Source organism: Prinia subflava, chromosome 19, assembly GCF_021018805.1.
Source record: "Prinia subflava isolate CZ2003 ecotype Zambia chromosome 19, Cam_Psub_1.2, whole genome shotgun sequence".
Taxonomy (NCBI): domain Eukaryota; kingdom Metazoa; phylum Chordata; class Aves; order Passeriformes; family Cisticolidae; genus Prinia; species Prinia subflava.
The window spans coordinates 3,901,345-3,918,749 of NC_086265.1; the positions used below are offsets into that span (position 1 = coordinate 3,901,345).

The 17,405-nt window shown below is 50.8% G+C and overlaps 1 protein-coding gene across 2 annotated transcripts in view; it reads right to left on the minus strand.

The window, feature by feature from the left end:
• The window catches only part of SSH1 (slingshot protein phosphatase 1), a 33,099-nt gene that overhangs the window by 13,327 nt on the left and 2,367 nt on the right, over window positions 1-17,405 (minus strand). Inside the window, exons 2-5 of one of the 2 annotated variants that reach the window (XM_063415647.1) lie at window positions 15,406-15,446; window positions 2,742-2,845; window positions 958-1,022; window positions 102-223 (exon numbers count right to left, since the gene is read on the minus strand). In XM_063415647.1, coding sequence (XP_063271717.1) covers window positions 102-223; window positions 958-1,022; window positions 2,742-2,845; window positions 15,406-15,446 — 332 coding nt within the window. Of the gene's footprint in view, window positions 1-101; window positions 224-957; window positions 1,023-2,741; window positions 2,846-5,276; window positions 5,629-15,405; window positions 15,447-17,405 lie in introns of those variants that run through there. The other variant, XM_063415648.1, reaches the window with a different exon arrangement.

Sequence of the window (17,405 nt, forward strand, 5' to 3'; positions counted from 1 at the left end):
TTTTCTCTTGCTGGAATCTGCAGATGCAGGTGACCCAACTGCTCGGGGACAGTTTGGTGCTGCCAGAGAGCCCATCCTGCCTGGTTTCAGCTCAGACCTACCTCTCCTTGCTGGAGAAGTCCACTCCCAGCAGGATGTTCTCCTCGGTGTCCTGCCGCCCGCTGCTGTACACCACCACCATGTAGCGCACGCGGTCGCTCCACACGCTCTCCAAGCGCACGGCCTGCAAACCAGCCCTGCCCCATTAGTGCTGCCACTGCTGCACCAGGCTTTGGAAGCCCTGATTATGCCCAGAACCTTTATTTAGTGCAGTATGGAAGGTACAGTGAGGCTTGTTGGCATTTTGGTGAGGGGGAGATTAGTTGAGATTACCCGCTGCAGTTTGGGGAAAGGCTAAAAAATGTAACCCAAAGGTTTGTTCTGAGGTTTGAAGCAGGAAGTGTAAAAATATTGGTTGTGCACTGAGCTGAAAACAGGCAGGCTCAGAGGATTCTCCCACTCCCAAACCTTCACTGAAATAGCTCAGTCCTGCAGGAGGCACGACTGGCATCGACTTCTCTGCAGAGAAGTGGCTCCTACAGCAGATTTTTATCTGCAGATTTCTTCAAAAGAAGGCCCAGCCCAGCTGATGCAATTTCAAGGCTGATTTAAAAGTGTCCAGGAGAATCAGCAAGGTCCTGTTTCTCCTCCTGTATTAGTGTTTGTCAGCTGGATGAAAAATGAAATCTAAAAAACCCCAAGACATTTCAGGCAGAGCAGTTCCCTGACCCAACTCACACCTGGACACAAGGACCAGGGCAAAAGGAGCGGACAGGAAAATGGGGCAGGGCTGGAAACCAGCACAGAGTGAAGGCAGCTCTGAAATCTAGGATTTGCCAATGCTTTTCCTGCTCCTCTACAGGTCTGTGGCAAACACTTCCAAGAAAAATGAGAGCAGGAAAATGCACCCATCCTTACCAGTTTGATCCTGTCCTCACAGCGCAGGAGGTTGATCATCACCTGGAGGTGCTGGGGCAAGTCACCTGCACAGAAAGCAGAGCAACCTTCAGAAAGGGGCTCTTGCTGCACTAGGAATTAACAGTCTTAACCTTTAAAGGAATTGGATGTTTCTAAGTAAAAAAATATTAATTGAGGGAGGTCAATCAACTTTGCTGTCCCAGAGAGCACTAAGAGCAATGAGATTCTTGGATGGGCATTCCCTGGATGGGTGAGAACCCAACTTTAGAGTATTTGGAAGCCACCAAATCAACTGAAACCACCAGGGCCTGGCACAAGTGAGGATTCTCTGCCTGTCACAGAACCCTAGAGAGGACAGAAAAGTTTGGCCATGAGAATAGGTGAGGAAGAAGAGGAGGGAAAGCTCTGATTAAAAAAAAAAAACAGGAACAAAGGAGGAAAGAACAACTTTGAGCTGTGAATCTCCCCCAGCAAGGTGGGATCAGCCCCCCCGGCCCTACAGAGGGTGTGACTGAGCATGAGTGACCTCCAGAGGGAAGGGCTGCAGGAATGGCCGGGGTTGGCCCTTCTGTCTCCAAGTTCTGCTCATGCACTAAGTCCCTTCAGCTCCAGGCCTGTGGGCACATTTCTGTTTGGGGAAAGCAGACGAAAGGAACAAGGAATCTACAGGAAAACAAACTGAGTTCCCATCTAATAACTCAGCAATGCACTCATAACTTTCCATGTGAGATAAAATTCCTTCCGTAGGCTGTTTGCTGGGTATATGGAATTGCTGACAGTTAAAGAAACCCAAAGCCAAGCCTGGCATTCAAACACCCCCTTTGTGCTGGAGTGTTTGCTAAGCAGCACCACACAGGACCACACTGTGCCTTCCCCACAGGCTCCTGCTCTCCAAATGCCTCAAAATCCCAGGTCCTCTTGCCCAGTACCCACCTATTCCTGCCCAAGGCAGAGGGCACAAACACTGGGGAAGCAGAATCAGCCTCCCTGGATGGCCTTATCTGCATTCAAATCTGTATATACACTCACCATGCCACTCCCTGCCATTTCTTCCCACCAGTTGGCAACTGGAAGGGACTGGGGCAAGCAGTCTGTTCTTAAACCATGACAAACTCCAATAGATTGTGGTGAGCTGACAGGAAAAGGGGTTTTCCTGAAACCAGGATATGAGGAGCTAACAAATGTACATCTACCCAGATATCCAAATGCTGATCAAACATCCCTTGCTCTGACCAGCAGCATCCAAACAAAACCAGCAGCAGGAAGTTTCAAAGCAAAAAGTCCCAAGGTTCAGATTCCTGGAGGCTGGGAGAGCCCCTGGAGAAAAGTCCAGGATGTCCACAAGTGCCCGAGGGGTGCTGAGCTCTGTGACAGCCCTGCCACTTCTCCTCCCCACAGGCCAAAGGGGAGGCAAAGATTAACTCACTGAAATAAGTGACATTTCCTCCTCTGTGGCTGGGGAAAACAGGGAGAGATATTCCACACAGCCCTTCTGGCTGCACAGGCTTCCCTACCTAAAGAAAGCCATGCAAAATGCCACGATTTTCACAGAGAATAAATTTCTACTCCAGTCACAGTTCCAAGAGAATGATAAAAGTTTAAACCAAAACTCAGTGCTCCCAAGAAAAAACTCAGTAATCTGAATGTGGGCTGAAACCCTGGGTTTGTTCAGCAGGTTGTACAAGGCTCACCAGGACAACCTGGGGAGTCACCCACCTGTGCCATCAGCCTGTCCCTTTGGATGGGAGGGAAAAAGGATCTGCAGAGGGGATTGAATCCATTACCTGCATGTTTGTGGGGATGCTGGAGGCTTCGCTGGCCCTGGGAGCTGTTTCCTTGCTGTAAGAAAAGGGCTGCACCTTTCACCATGAAAAAGCTCTCGCTGAGGCTGGAAAAAAAAAAAATCACACAGGAGTCAGCTGGAAGGAAAGAGCAGCAAAATGTGCACATCTGGGAAAGGAAGGGCTTTCCTCACTGAAATAGGAGGATTTTGCCACAGCCACTTGCACAGCATGACTCTGGGATTATTCATGGATTATTCATCTGTCATTTTCCACCACTGTTTTATTACTTGGCCCCTGTAGGAGATACTTGCCTGAGCTGTCATGGGCTGGAAATGACTTTATCACTTGATTATGGAATTCTGCAACTTAAAAGAAGCACAGGGTTGGACTTTTTACAGGCTGAGACCTGCAATGGACTGGAGAGCAGGTTCCGAGCCCATCACTTCCTGCTGATTGCAGTTCTTGACGTTTCTTTGGAATGCAAAAACACCAACCTGCAACTGTGTGGATTTAAAGAGGAAGGGAGATGGAACCTGCACATCCCAAGGGAAAAGATCCAGCTCTGGACCCTGAGGAAAAAACAGCACAAGAGCAGAGGTTTGGCTCTGCTGTGGCTGGGTCAGCACCCAGGGATACAGAGGGGCAAACAAAGTGACATTCCCAGAGGGAGATGACACCAAAGACTGGAACAGAAGGAGGAGAAGGCAGAACAGACACACGGACACACACGAGAATCTCGGGAATCGTTCAGAAGCAGCTCTGGCCAGAAGCAGTGAAGCTGCATTTCCCACATGGCTGGAAATCCCTGTCTCCTGAGGTACCTTTCAGCTGCACAGGAATTGCTTGGGATGCGTTTGCTCTGCTCCCCAAACAGCACAGGAGCCATTTGTTGTTCCACAGCCCAATTTTCCGCCGCCCCACGCTCGCAGCCATAGATCACCATTAATTACTGTCTGCAGCTACTAAAGAGAAATGCTCCATTATGAGACCCAGCTACACAGGAGTTACTTATGCTCCAGCAAACGATCCCACTGGAGTTACTACTCCCAGCACTCATCATATTTTATCCATGGTCTTTGCCTTGGGGCAGGAGTGAGTGTTAATGCTCCCAATGTTCTGCTCCACCTCAGCATTTTTGTGAGGACAGACATGAAATTCGTGTCATTTCAGATTTTCTAATCTCTTAAAATACAGCCCAAGTTCCCAGGCAAAGCTTCCTCCTCTTTCAACTGAATTTCAAGAATTCCCCAGAAAAATCTGGATCGGGTTTAAACTTGAGATTTCAGATTTGCTTTTAAGAAGTGAACTAAAATTTTTGCCTGAATTCCAGGCTCCAGAAGATCAATAAAACACAGCAGGAGAAGCGCACTCCAATTCCAACAATTCTCCACTTCCATTCCCACAGGATTCCAGCACCCTCCTCACCTCAGTGGCTGTGTCTGAGCAGGATCCGAGCTCAGCCTGGCTCAGGATAAGTGCACCCACGGCTGCAAACGGGAATGTGGCTCCTTCCAGGAGCCAGCCAGGAAGAGCCTCGTTTCCTTCTCACCCCAGACCTCACAGGAAAGCGTTAAAAAAGGCCAGAAGTGACACAAAGGCAGCGACCCCCACACAATGTATGGGATACTCAGCACTCACAAGAGGCAGGGAATGCTTAGATCATGCACAAGCAGATAATTCACAGCATTCCCATCCTGAGAATTTGGGGGGAAATGTATTTGGGAAAGCAAAAAAAAAATATTCTGAAACAGGATATTTTACTTCAGTGTTTTACCCCAAAGGATCGTTGATCTCTAAGTACTGACTAGGATTTCTGCAGCAGGAAAAACCTTGGAAAAAATAGAGCTCCTTCCCGAAGTTATCAGGATCTCCTGCTCTGATGATACATCTTGACAGATGTTCTCCCCTCCTGCAGTCAGGAAATCTGTGACAATAAAGCAGAACATTCCCAGCTGCAGGGAAAAGGGAAAGCTGTGCTGCTGGAGCAGCAAGTGGTGCAGGAAAAGGACAACTCACATAGCACAATTTTTGTTCCCGTGTATCCATGTGCGTGGAAATGAACCAGAAAGCAAAGGCAGGAGCCTGCTGAGAGCAAGGTTTCCATTCCCACTGAAATCCCTGTTCCTGCCCTGCACAAACCCTCCCGTGCCCCCAGCATTCCCCATCTCCACACCAGCTGCAGTTTCCATGTGCCCAGCACGGTGCTGCCACACGGAACACACCCAAACGCCTCTCTGCTCATAGGTTACACCACATTGTAACAACATTACCCAAGCCCAGCCCTTATCTCCACTCTGGGAACTCTCTGCGCTCTGTCACTTCACACAACTGCTCTGGACACAGCTCAGCGAGAAAGGCAAGGCACAACTCCCTTTTAAACCCTGCAATTCCAGTAAACAACTCAAACTCGGAGCATTTTTTTTTAAATTTCTTCTAAAGAACACCCAAATCCTGGCATTAAAGAACGTCCCCAACCTCTGTCCCTCGGCAGGGGTGACAGATGCCCCAAAGCACAACCCCGTGGCTCATACATACTAATTCAGGCTGCTTTTCTCTGCGCAGCGGCAGCATCGTGGTGGCCCCAGCGTCAGACAGAAGTCAGGCAATTCGAAAAGATTCATAACCAGCTGGAAAACTCACATCCTTTTGCATCTAAACCCGTAAAACACACCAGCAGGCAAAGAAAAGGTCAAGCGTATTTTCTGCGTGGAGCAGAGGAATCGCGGCTGCCGATGCTCCCCGGGAACTGGATGGCTTTTAGGGAACACTGTGTCTTCCACAGATATCCTGGCTTGAAAAAGCACTTGTCCCACCACATCCTGATGAAAGAGGGCCATTCAGGAGGGGAAACAACCAGCTGAGGCTCGGCTAATCGTTTCCCTCCTCCAGACTTGTTTGTTTGTTTGCTTCCCCTCCTATCAGCACACACACAGCCCCTGCCTGCGGGCAGTCCATGTTCCCCGGGAGGGACAGGACTAGAGGAGAAGCATCCTATGGACAGATGCCTGTTCGTTCCTTTATAGTTAAAGCAATGCTTGAATATAATACAGGAAATTAAAGTGGTGCTTCTCTCACTGCACAGCTCTCCCATTGGATTTTCAGAGCCATTCCCGAGTTCCTGAGCTCCTGCTGGACAAGGAGCCTCTCTGGTGCTCGGTGTGTGTTAGGGGCTGGCTGGCACTGAATTCCCTGGAGATTTGTTCCTTACAAACCCCAATTCTTTCTGCAGGCACACAGGATAAGGCCACGCTGGTCCCACCAGCCTGGCCAGGGGAGAAGGAGCTCTCTGTGCAGTTCTCAGCCAGCTTTCACCCAGTATGACTGGCACACACCACAGAAACCACCCAATCCCTGCCTGCCCTTCCAGGAATCCCGACCAGCACAACTCCTCTACAAGGAGTCACTTCAGGCTCTCCAATAAACACAGAGCCCACGAGTTCTGTCAAAGCCCCAGGACCCCGATGCTCCAATACAGCTGCAGACCAGTTCTCCTCCCACTCCCTGACCTCAGTTTACAAACACAGGAAATGATCACGCTACGAGAGGGAAAATCCAACACTTCCAGCACCTGGGAAATGCCAGGAGGAGGGTACAGACAGCGACAGTCCCTCCTGCCCCCAGAGCTGGCAAGGAGAGGGTGCTCAGGCCACAGCCCTGCTGAGAGCCGGCTCCAGAGGCTGTTGCTCCATCCGTTGGCTCCGTGCTGCTCAACTTGAAAAGGAAATATTTCTTCCCCTTTGGGAAAGCTCCAGAGCAGCGTGGCTGCAACACACATCAACCCCATTTCGAGCTACTGAAGAACACAATAGGCAGCGCCTCCTCTGCGGTACAAACTGCACCCCCCGGGGCCGGGAATGCCAGTAAGCAATTCCTTAAAAACACGGGATTTTGGGAAATGAGACAGAGCTGCTCATGCGCCTGGACAGCCAGATGCCAGTTTTCCCCAGTTTGCTGTGCCATGGCTCCAGCTGTGGGGTGTCCCAGGAGGAATCCCTGCATGCCTCGGGTGCTTGAGTTTCATGTTTTAATGGGGAATCTCACATAAGCCATAATCATCTTGCAGGACACAAGAAAGCACTTTATTGACACATCTTACAGTGACAGAACTCATCTCAAAGATCCACAGACAGAATCAGGAGAGAGAAAATCACTTTTCCTGGGAAGACCCAGGCAAGCCTGAGGTGAGTGAGCAGTCTTCTGCTGCCTCCTGCAACCAGATCAGTGTTTCAAGAAGAAAAAAACCCCAAATCCCCACAAGATAAGGAGTATTCACTTCTCTCAAAATTGGTCATGATTTTATAAAGGCAAACCTGCTAATGTCTCCCAGTTCCTTGGGTTTCATGGCATCCTCTACTCAAAACATTTCCAAACTGATAAGGTGAGGGAAAACCAGAGCTCCCAAGTGCTCCAGAATGGAACAGACTTCCCTTTTCTATAGCCCTGTTGATAAGGAGGAAGAGAACTGATTTTTTCCCCTTTTCACCCCTGTTTGCTGCTTGGTCTGGAACAAGCTTGACCACCTCAAGGCAACTGAGAAAGAACACAGAACAGCCCTGGAGAGGGGCTGAGTCAGCCCTGCCGGGTGCTCCCATAGCCCAGCCAGACCCTCAGCGCTCCAGAGGGTGGATTTTAGGCAGGACAAAACAAACAAAGCAAACAGAGGGGACTCCCATTGTCCCACAGCCACACCACAACAGCAACAAAACTCGAGTTGGGAAGGAGCACATCAAACAGAAAGGAAGATACAAGGAGAGAAACAGGAAGAGTTGAGAGCAGCTGAGTGGCTCCCGCTCCCCAAAAAAGCTGAAGGTTAAGGCAGAGGCACTGCTTGCTTTGGCCTGGTAGAGGCACATCTGATAACGCTTCCTGACCATGAGAGGGGCCTTTGGAAGGGGCCTGAGCAACACAAACCAGCACCAGGGAAAAAGGGAGTTCAAATCTGCTCCTTCCCATGGCACTGCACAGCCCCAGGGACTGCAGCAGCAGCAGCAAGTCCCTTCTCCCGCTCTTAATGAAGCATGTCCAGGTGGCCTTTGCTCCATGTCACACAAAGATTAAAAGGACAAACACGGGTGGGGATATCACCACAGCCATCCCAGCTCAGCCCCACACGGAGCAGGGCTGCCATGGAACATGCCAGTTCCAACACGTGCAGTGATGGCTCACAGCAAAGTGCTAACGTGGAGGATTCGGGATATGCCCACAAACTGACCTGTGGGAGCCCAAAACACCTGGAAAGGTCAGAGAGATCTGCTCAGGAACACTTGGATTGAGGTGCTTTACTGCCAGGAATGCAGGCAGGGAAGCTCTTTCCATACCTGTGACTTTCACACTCAGAGTCATCATTCCAAGACCTCCAGAACGGAAGACAGGTCACCCCCAGAAGAAAACTAAAACGTGGGCTGCAGGTTCACAAGAAGAGTATCTCCCCTTCCTTGGACACAGCCAGGGCATCTCTGTGCCGGGAAGGGGCCAGGCAGCAGCTCCAGCTGTGGGAGGGGTTTGTGAGGCCTCCCTGCAGGAGCAAACACCTCTCCCACCTATTTTGAAAGAAGTGAGATGTTGGGGAGACAGAAAAACTCCACAGACTTTGCTGTTCTCAGCAAAGCAGGGACCAAGGGGAGTGTGAGTGTGCATTGTTGGGCTCGGAGGCGTGGGGATCGTGGGCCACATCCCAGCAGGAATGCTGAGAGGGCTGCAGACACTGCAGGCCATTCAACACAAATGCTCCTCTGGCACAAAGGGAAAAAAAGAGAAAAATGAAATCAATCATGAAGCCCACAAAAGCCGATTTCCCAACAGAAACAGACTGCTGATGATGTCCCTCCAGAAGCTCCTGGGATGGACAGGGCTGGAGCAGTGATCAGCACTGAGCTGAACCAGCTCAGCTCTGAGTATCCCACCCTGGGGGCAACCCCAGGATCCAGGCTGTGCCTGCAGACAACCCAGGAGCAGCTGGGATAAACCCTTCAAGAGAAAGGGCAGGAAGAGGGAAACAAACAAACTAGCAGGATCATTCCCCATTCCAGCAGAGTTGTGCAAAGTAAATTGACAGAACTGCTCCCAAACAGCCAGGAATGAGAAAATTCTAGGAATCCCTAGTACTTGCATGGTGAAAAGCCAAATAAAATAAGAGATTGTTTCACAAGGAAAAAGAAATCCTTTCTGCTCATCCCATTAACTGCAGAGTTCAAAAAGGCACGAGGTTGATCCCAGCATCACTCAGCTACGCCATGGGCTTGGAATTGCGAGGAGCATTTCTGAGATTCCCCAGAAACACAAAGTCATTCTGGTGACAGTCGCTGCCTCAGGAGGCCAGGCCAGATCCTCTCCAAACCTCAGCCTGCACGAGCTGCCAGGAAAAGGAACATTAACCCCACAGAGCCCCCAGCACTGGTGTCCCTGGTGCACGCCCTGGACTGTCCCCAGCCCGCTGTGCCAACCCCAGGGCCACCCACCCTGCCGTGGGGCTGGGCAGAGCTGCTCCCCACGGCAGCTCACGCTCACCTGGACCATGGACTTGGAGGAGAAGGCTTGGGAGAGCAGCAGCTGGCACAGGGGAAGAGCAGAGGCACACACAGAGATCCAGCACCAGCAACAACATGGATTTTCCTGCTGCTCTGAGGGAAGCTGGCCATTCCCTAAACACTGGCTCCCTGTGTTTTCCTACAAGTCACTGTTCTGGATGTTGCTTTGCTCCTGCCATTGCTGTCACCCCTCTTACCACAGGTAAGGGAGGAGCCAGGCCACAAGCCCTGGAGTTGTCCCAGAGCAGTGTCCAAGCTGAAGCAGAGTGGGATGATGCCCAGCATGGAGGGCACACCAGAGACAGAGCCTTGGCCCACAGGAGCTGCTCCTGCTCCTGTCCTCCTCCGCAGCCCAGCTGTCAGCACATCCTCCTGCATTCCTCCTGTCAGCCCATTGTTTCAGTCCTTGGAACTGTCTTATTAAGTCACCCCACTTCACCCACTCAGCAGTGTGTCCCAGAGAAACGAGTGGAAACTCTCCAACGGCGCCACAGGAAAAGAAAAGGAAGGTGAAAAACAGCTTGAAGGATTAAGGGAGCAGCCTCCAAGCGGTGTGAGTGAAGGTCAGCCAGGACACAGACAATGGCCTCGGAAGCACGGCTGGGAATCTTGGTGGCACAGCAACCCAAAACCCAGCTGAGCTGCCGGGTTTCAGAATGGCTCCAAAAAAGGCAGCAGAGACCAGGGAGTACTTGACACATTGGTAACGTGGAAAAACAAAATAAAATAAATCCAGGCGGATCACGCGGGGTAAGAGCAGAGTGAGAAAAGTTCTGGCTCAGCCCTGACACCTCGAGTGTTGAATTAGACTGCAGCCTGCCTTCCCAACCCCCTGAGGGGACACAGCCAGCACTCCCAAAATAAGGAGAGTGCCAGGCAGGGGCAAAGCTCACTCACAATGGAAAAGTGGTGGCAAAAACTTCAGGATCATCCTTCTTTTCCCCCTCTGCTCCAAAGCCACCTTTTCCAAGCAGGATGGTGCTGCAGAGGGAAGCAGACAGCTGGAGCTCAGGATGGTTTGCAGGGCTGGGAGGGAGATGCCAAGCCATGGGCAGCAGGCTCCACTGGGATGCCAGTGCGGGACACGGTTGGATGTGACCATTTGGATGGCAGACAGAACAAACAAGGAACCTGGCAGCAGTGTGGGAAATTTGAATGGGACATTTTGTCCCACTCCCTGTATTTCTGGCTGACTTGGTCCCTGATATGAAGGTTTCCTCCACCAGAAGTTCTTGCAGCAAGGATTTCTTCAAGAAACTAAAATCTTCAGAGAGGGAAGACAAGCCCTGCAGAGAAGAGTCCTGATCTCAGATAAACTTAAACAACTGTTGGATGTGGTGTGCACCCTAACCTGTTTGAATCTGGTCTTATTTTTGTGCAGTGGTGAAATTATTCTGCATCAAGGATTAAAATGCTGCAAAGGCATGTGTAAATGTTTGGGAAAAAACTCAGTGTTCCCAGGAAATAATCTCAACACTCTTCATTAGAAGTAAAACCAGGTCTAGGAAGGTGTTCTGTCCCTTCCCCATTCCAAAAACATCTTAGGAGAACTTGCCAGGCAGAGCACAGCTCTGATTTGTATGAGAAATCCCTGACTCATAGATCTTGGCAGACAATTATCAAAGATTAAGATATTTAAAATCAAGAGGCATTTGAAACCAAAATATTGTTCTGACCCAGCTCTAACACCTAAATAAACAGTGACCACACTGGCCTTTTACAGGAACAAGTGCTCGGTGCACAGCCAGCACCTTCTGATAATAGGGCCTCGTGGTTTGGGTTCTGCCAAACTGCTGAGGTTTCACGGAAGAAAAAAAAACCCCAGAAAGATTTAGATACAATTCCAAAAGAGTCTGATCATCACCTCTTCAAATTGGCAGCTCTCCTGCTGTTGCTCTACCTACATCCAAGTAAACTCCCCATATTGCTCAACTCCAAGTCAGCAACGGTTTCCTGGAAAGGCCAGACCTTAAATAAGCGTTCAAAGAAGAGAACGTTTCCGTGGCCTTGGAACATCCACACACAGCCCATCACAAAATGTAAAGGGCTGATTACACCTTCCTGCGCTTCCAGGGCCACACCTCCGGGCTGAGCGGCCCCGAGGGCCGGGGGCAGGGCCGCTGCCTCCCCATTGTACGGAGCACGCTAAGGCAGGATGCTGCCGCCGGCCAGGATGTGATTCAACGTCCTGTTTTGAACACTTCGTGAAGTCAGCAACTTCTGCCCCGAGATCTCCCACCAGCTCCCCGGGACACAATCAATCTGCAGCCAGCAGGACTTGTCAAGGCTGTAATGAGCTGCTGTCCCCACAAATAAATCCTCAAGGCAGCTGCCCCTGTGTTCCCCCCGCCCCGAGCGCCTGCCTGGCACCGTGAGCACAGCCATGGGTACAAGGCGTTCACTCAGCAAAACATGCTCCTAAATCCCTCAAGAAATTCAGGATCAAGGTGTAAAAGATAACTTAGGTGCACTAAAATATACTACACATTAAATATACATGAAGTGAATTAAATATATATATATATATGTGATAGACAAGATACAATGGTGTCTTGTGGTGTGTGCCAGAGGGATGATCACGGAATTATTTAGGTTAGAAAGGAATTCCAAGATCAGGTCCTGCTGTTCCTGCAGCTCTGCCAAGGCCACCACTAAACCATGCCCTCAAGTGCCACATCCATGCAGCTCTTCAATTCCTCCAGGGATGAGGATCCACCACTGCCCTGGGAAGGCTGCTCCAATGCTTGACAACTCTTTCCATGAAGGAATTTTCCCTGGTATCCAATCTAAACCTGGTGTTGCTCTGTTAAGAGTGTGTCTGCACCAATGACTCTCCTGTTGATCACTGATCTGCAAATGTGCACGAGCCCAACCCTTAAAACCTCTACCTCCCACAGCTCTTGCCAGCTCTTAAAATTTGGTTTAGAGGTGCCAAACAAGAACAATTCTTTCCATAACCATCTTCAGGCTTGATCAGAGCCTGGAGATAACCAACTTCCAGGCCCTTCTGCAGTGGTTCAACCCCTATCTCTCTGCAGAAGGTGCCTGAAAACATTCACCCGGCCCTGCATTCAGGCTGTGATTGGAGAGCCAATAATGGCAAAGATTACAGAATGACTGGCTAAACAAACCTATTTATATTTGTCATTAAAACCAGTGATTAACTTGCTGTGTTTGCCAACCACATCTGAGAAACAGCCAACACTCACAGAGCGGTTTGGGTTGTACAACATCTCCTCTGCCTCGGTGTGACAGAGCCAGCACACAGCCAAGAATGAAAATCAACTGGGTCATACCAAAAAGGTAAAACTGCACATCCAGCCCTGTGCCAGAGCAGGCAGCTGGGAAAGAGCTGGGCTCTGCTCTGCCTCCTCCCTGATAGCATCTCCTTGGAGTTTGCTGGGAGCTGGAGCAGCAGGATCTGGGGCTGAGATAAGGCACCGCACGCACGAGGCTCACACGGAACTCGATCTCAGAGAACTTAAGGCTGTGCTTAAGTCTAGGCTAACACATCCTCCCGTGGGCTTGGCTTAGCCCTGCCAGCACTTTTACAAAGACTTGGGTGAGCTGTGGGTGCACTGCACCATTAGGGGAAAAAGGGATCAGCATCTCCCTGATGGTTATCCAGGAGGGAAGGCTTGAGCAGACACTGATAACACAGCTCAGGCGTGCAGCTTCTGACTGCACTAAGCCAAACAGGGCTCTCAGACCTCTTATTTTTCCTTCTGCTCTGAGTCTTTACCCTCAGGGGGCAACACAGACTCCTGGCTGTCTGCTGGGAACAGTGTGGATGTTACATTGTCAAAGCTTCCACAATACTTTTGGTAACAGAGAAAAAGATGACTTGCAGCAGATTAACAGCTAAGAAAATGCACATAGCATTATCTTTGAAAGCAAAGCTGAACCTAGAGCACGTCCCCTTGGTCTGTTAGAAGCAGTTCCAGGGAGAAAGAAAAGCATTTGGGAATGACAGAAACCATAAGGAAGGATGACCAAGAAGCAGCAAGACGTGGTTGGCTGCAGAACCATGATACAGACCTGTTCCTCCAAGAAAACAATCAGATGGCTCACGGAACCAGATCCAACTGTGCAACCTCAAACGAAAATCCCGGAAAGTTTTGGAATGAACAAAAATAATTTGTTCACCATTATGTCATAAATGTGTACTAGCACAGCCATTCTGTATTGATGAAACACAGCTTGAGCTGGCAGCACGTTGATGTTTCCAACATTCCTTCCTTTTTCCTCACCATTAGATCTCCAAGGTCTGCAGAGCCAGGGGCTGGACTGCTGACCCCTGTGCTCAGGGCACGTGTGACAAAGCCCAGCTGTCACCAAGGCCAGAGCAGCACTGAACAAGGCACAAACACCAGCACAGGCCATCCTGCGGGGATTTTTCAGAGAAGCAGTGCAATGAAGTTGAACAATTCTGCCACCCCCTGGGCACCGGGCAGAGTCTCAGCAGATGGATCCAGAGCAGGGAAGGGGACAGCAGCAAGTGGGAAGGGGACAGGAGCTCCATTTATCATCTGTGTTGTGTCTGCACATTTCCTCCAGCTCTTGGCAGTGTTTCCCCCCGAGGACAGCAGAGGCATCCGATTCTCGAGGTCTGTCTGGCTATTTAATTACCAGATTCTTATCCTGACAATCGTATACGGAAGAGCAGCCCCAGGAGACTGAAGGACAGAGGAAGCTCATGGGATCTCAGTGTCCAACGTCAGTGCTGCAGCATTTTTCAGCAGCCAGGAGAAAAGCAGCAGCCTTGAAGCCTGGTCTAAGAGCATCTACACTGCTGGTGGCTCTGGTCAGTGGTGGATGCACATGCCTGGCTTGCAAAGAGACCAGACAGACTAAAGGTGGTCACAAATCCAAGGATCTCACCAGGATTTATTTGTATAATGAGAACACTTGCAGCAAACAGGATAAAGCTGTGTGTTCTCTTTCAGCACAGAACTGTATATCCAAAGGAGGAGGCTGCCATCCTGCTTGGTTACATTTTACTGTTTAATACCACATGGGGAAAACCACAGGAATTAGGGATCTGTGGCTGTTCAGGGCTTCACCAGGTTCCTCCTGGGGCCTTGCACTGTACAAGGAGCAGAACAAGGAATCCTGAATTTTGATTTAATCAATACAAAATGCACTGCCCACAAAGTCAGCTGTCAAATGGCATTACAGACAGCCCTGAAATGCCCATACACAGGAGAGCACACAGAGCAGACACACAGCACTTCTGTCTGCAACCCATGTGTGTGCTGACAGGACAGCCATGGAATTCCAGGCCTCCCTGGCAGGAGACACCACCCCAGAACACAGAAACAAAAAAGTCCAATGATTTCCTCCTCTGTCCATGAGCAGCCCTTGCTTTCTGGTCTCTGACTTCACTTGCAGGGCAAACACAGCCCAAGCAGCAGCACGAGCAGCTTTGCTTTTCCTGAACAAGGACAACGAGAGCAGGAAGCGGGGACACGGAGAAGAGACTGAGTGCTGAACCACTGCTGTGCCTTTACACTTCTCCCCTGGGCTGTGGTTTGCAGGTTAGAGGGTAAGAGCTGCCTGCAAGAGCCAGGCTCAGAGTGAGCCATGCACAGCATTACTCAGAGCTCCATTAGCCTGGGCCCCGGCACACGAGGTTGTGTCACCACTTTGGATCTGCACAGTGTCAGCAAGAGGAGCCTCTCTCTTCTCCAGGACAGCTCAGCTCTCTCTTCCCCCCACATGCACACAGTGGCTCTGCACGACCCCAAGGAGGCAAATTCCTGGTGGTTAATACCCAGGAATGAGCAGAGCTCTCTCCTCCCCACCCTGGGAGCAGAGCCCCAGCCTCAGGGAGCAGCAGCAGAGCCAGAGATGCTGTGATAACATTGAAGTGGTGTGGCCAGAGCTGACCAGTAATTTTCCAGTGTCTTCCCACCAGGGGAAAAAGGATCACAAACTCTCTTTTATTCCTTCAGCTCGTTAAATGCTCATCTCAGAACTGATGAGGGAGGGAGCATCCCCAGGTCAGCTCTCTGCAGACCACCCCATCCCCTCCAGGCAAGGCACAGGCTCGAGGATCTTTGAGGGATCAGGACTGGATGCTTGGCAGACAATTACCAACAGTGCAAACGTGTTCAGAGCCCAAAAGCTCTGCTTACCTCACATTAAGTCTGCGCTCTTCATCACTGCCGACCTCCGCCTGAGGGGAGAAAAGGACACAAGAGAGTTACATGTTGGTTGTTTCTACAATCCACCCTTAAATAAAATCCAAGCACCAACAGGGTGTGAGGGGCTGTTTTATGCGGGGTTTTTCCTCCCGGGGCCAGGGATAAATGACTCCCTAGTCCTGTATGCCACCAGCAGCCAGCGCCGTGACAAAGGGGCTCACGGGGATTTTAAAGCTATTAGGTCCTAATCCTGCAAGCTGGTCCTGGAGCGCAGGGCGCTTTGGAGAGCGCCAACCCCGACGTCAGCGGCGCGCACACCTCGCTCCCGCTGCGAGCACACGTGAGGGCAGCACCCACGGCCGGGCACAAACCACTGGGGTTTGGGGTGTCCCAAACATGAGGGCACAGCCAAAAGTGTCCCCTGGGGCTGGCCCAGCTGCAGCAGATGTGCAGCTGCAGGGTCACACCGGCAGGACAAGGAGGCTGCCTCCACCTGGATGCTGGCACACGTGTCCCCTGCCTGCTGCCTTCCTGCTTTGGTGGCAGGCACAGATTGAAATGGGCACTTCTGCACCAAGCACTGGTGGGAAGCTCCCCTGGAACAAATCTGGCTGCTCAGGTGACACTACACTTTAGTGGCGCTCCTCAAAAGAGAAGTGTGACCTCAGCCTGCTTCCAAAACCAAGCATTTTCACAGAGTCATCCTTTCCAATCATCCCCTTCAACTTCCCTAGCAGCTTCTAGACAAAATTCCTTATTGAAGAAAGCAGAGTTGGAGCTAATTGCATCCAGAGCTGATAAAAACAAAATAAACCAAAACAACAGGCTCCAAGATAGTTCTGCTTTGTGTATGAGTACACAGAGAAAGGGCTGGGAGCATCCCCTTGGAGGGCAGGGCTGTGCTGGGGAGATTTGGGCCCAAAAAGCAAAGCAGGGGCCTTGCAGGAAATCCTTCACACTCTCAGCACACCCTGATCAGATCCTGACAGCTGGAGGGACACAAGCCTTGAAGGAATCAGGCTGCATCACTGCTGACCCTTGGGGAACATCCTGATATCTCCTACAGCATTGCTCAGAACCCACAATAAATACTTGTTTCCACGTGGTTTTGTACAAGTTAAAAATAAGCAAACTGCATCATTTCAAATGTTCAGGACTGGAGCTTTGGAGGGGTGAGGGCACCTGGATTGCATCCCAGCCTCTCAAATTAGAACTTGAGAGGCTGGAGGGCACAGGAGCTGCTCTGCTGACAGTCTGTGAGAACCAAGTAAAGCCAGGGGAAAAAAATCCTGCAAATGCAAGAGCAGAGGCCGGATATTGGAACTGTGGCCATTTGGAGGAAGGGAGATGCACAAGGCTGTCCCGACTGACCCAGCAGAGGGTGAGGAGCATACCATGGCTATTTTTAGTCTGTTTACAGTGCAGAGCTGGGCTGCAGGCAGGGCCCCAGAGCACCCCGAGTCCCAGTGCCGGCAGATCCCCCAGCCCTGGGAAGGTCTGGCAGGTTTGGGACCTTTGCAGGGTCACCCTCCTGTTTGTTTGGGGCTGTCACGTAGCAACAAAGGGGAGAAAAACTTTTTTCCTTTTTAAACAAACGTGACTGTGAGGATGACGACTCTTGGATGTCATCAGATGAGGCTCAGCAGCAGGGCTGGCCCTGGAGCTGCTATGGGCTCCTCTCCTGCAGGAGCTCAGCTGTTCCCAAACCCGATTTTTCTGCATTTTCTACTAAAAACTGCAGGAAAAGCTGCTCATCCCACCATGGGCAGAGCCCACCAGGCCCTGCCACGTCCCTCCCTGGGGACTCTGCTGAGCAGGGCCACTCCAAAGGACCACAGGGAGTGGGAGGTGTGTGGAAGGGATTTCCACAAGCAGTGCAAGTTTGCAAGTGTGTGTGAACCACTCACTCCTAAGAATTTATGGCCCGCTATGTCAAGGCAGCAGCATCCATTTTATAAATTCCTTTGGGCTTGAGTTAGGAGAGGCCACAG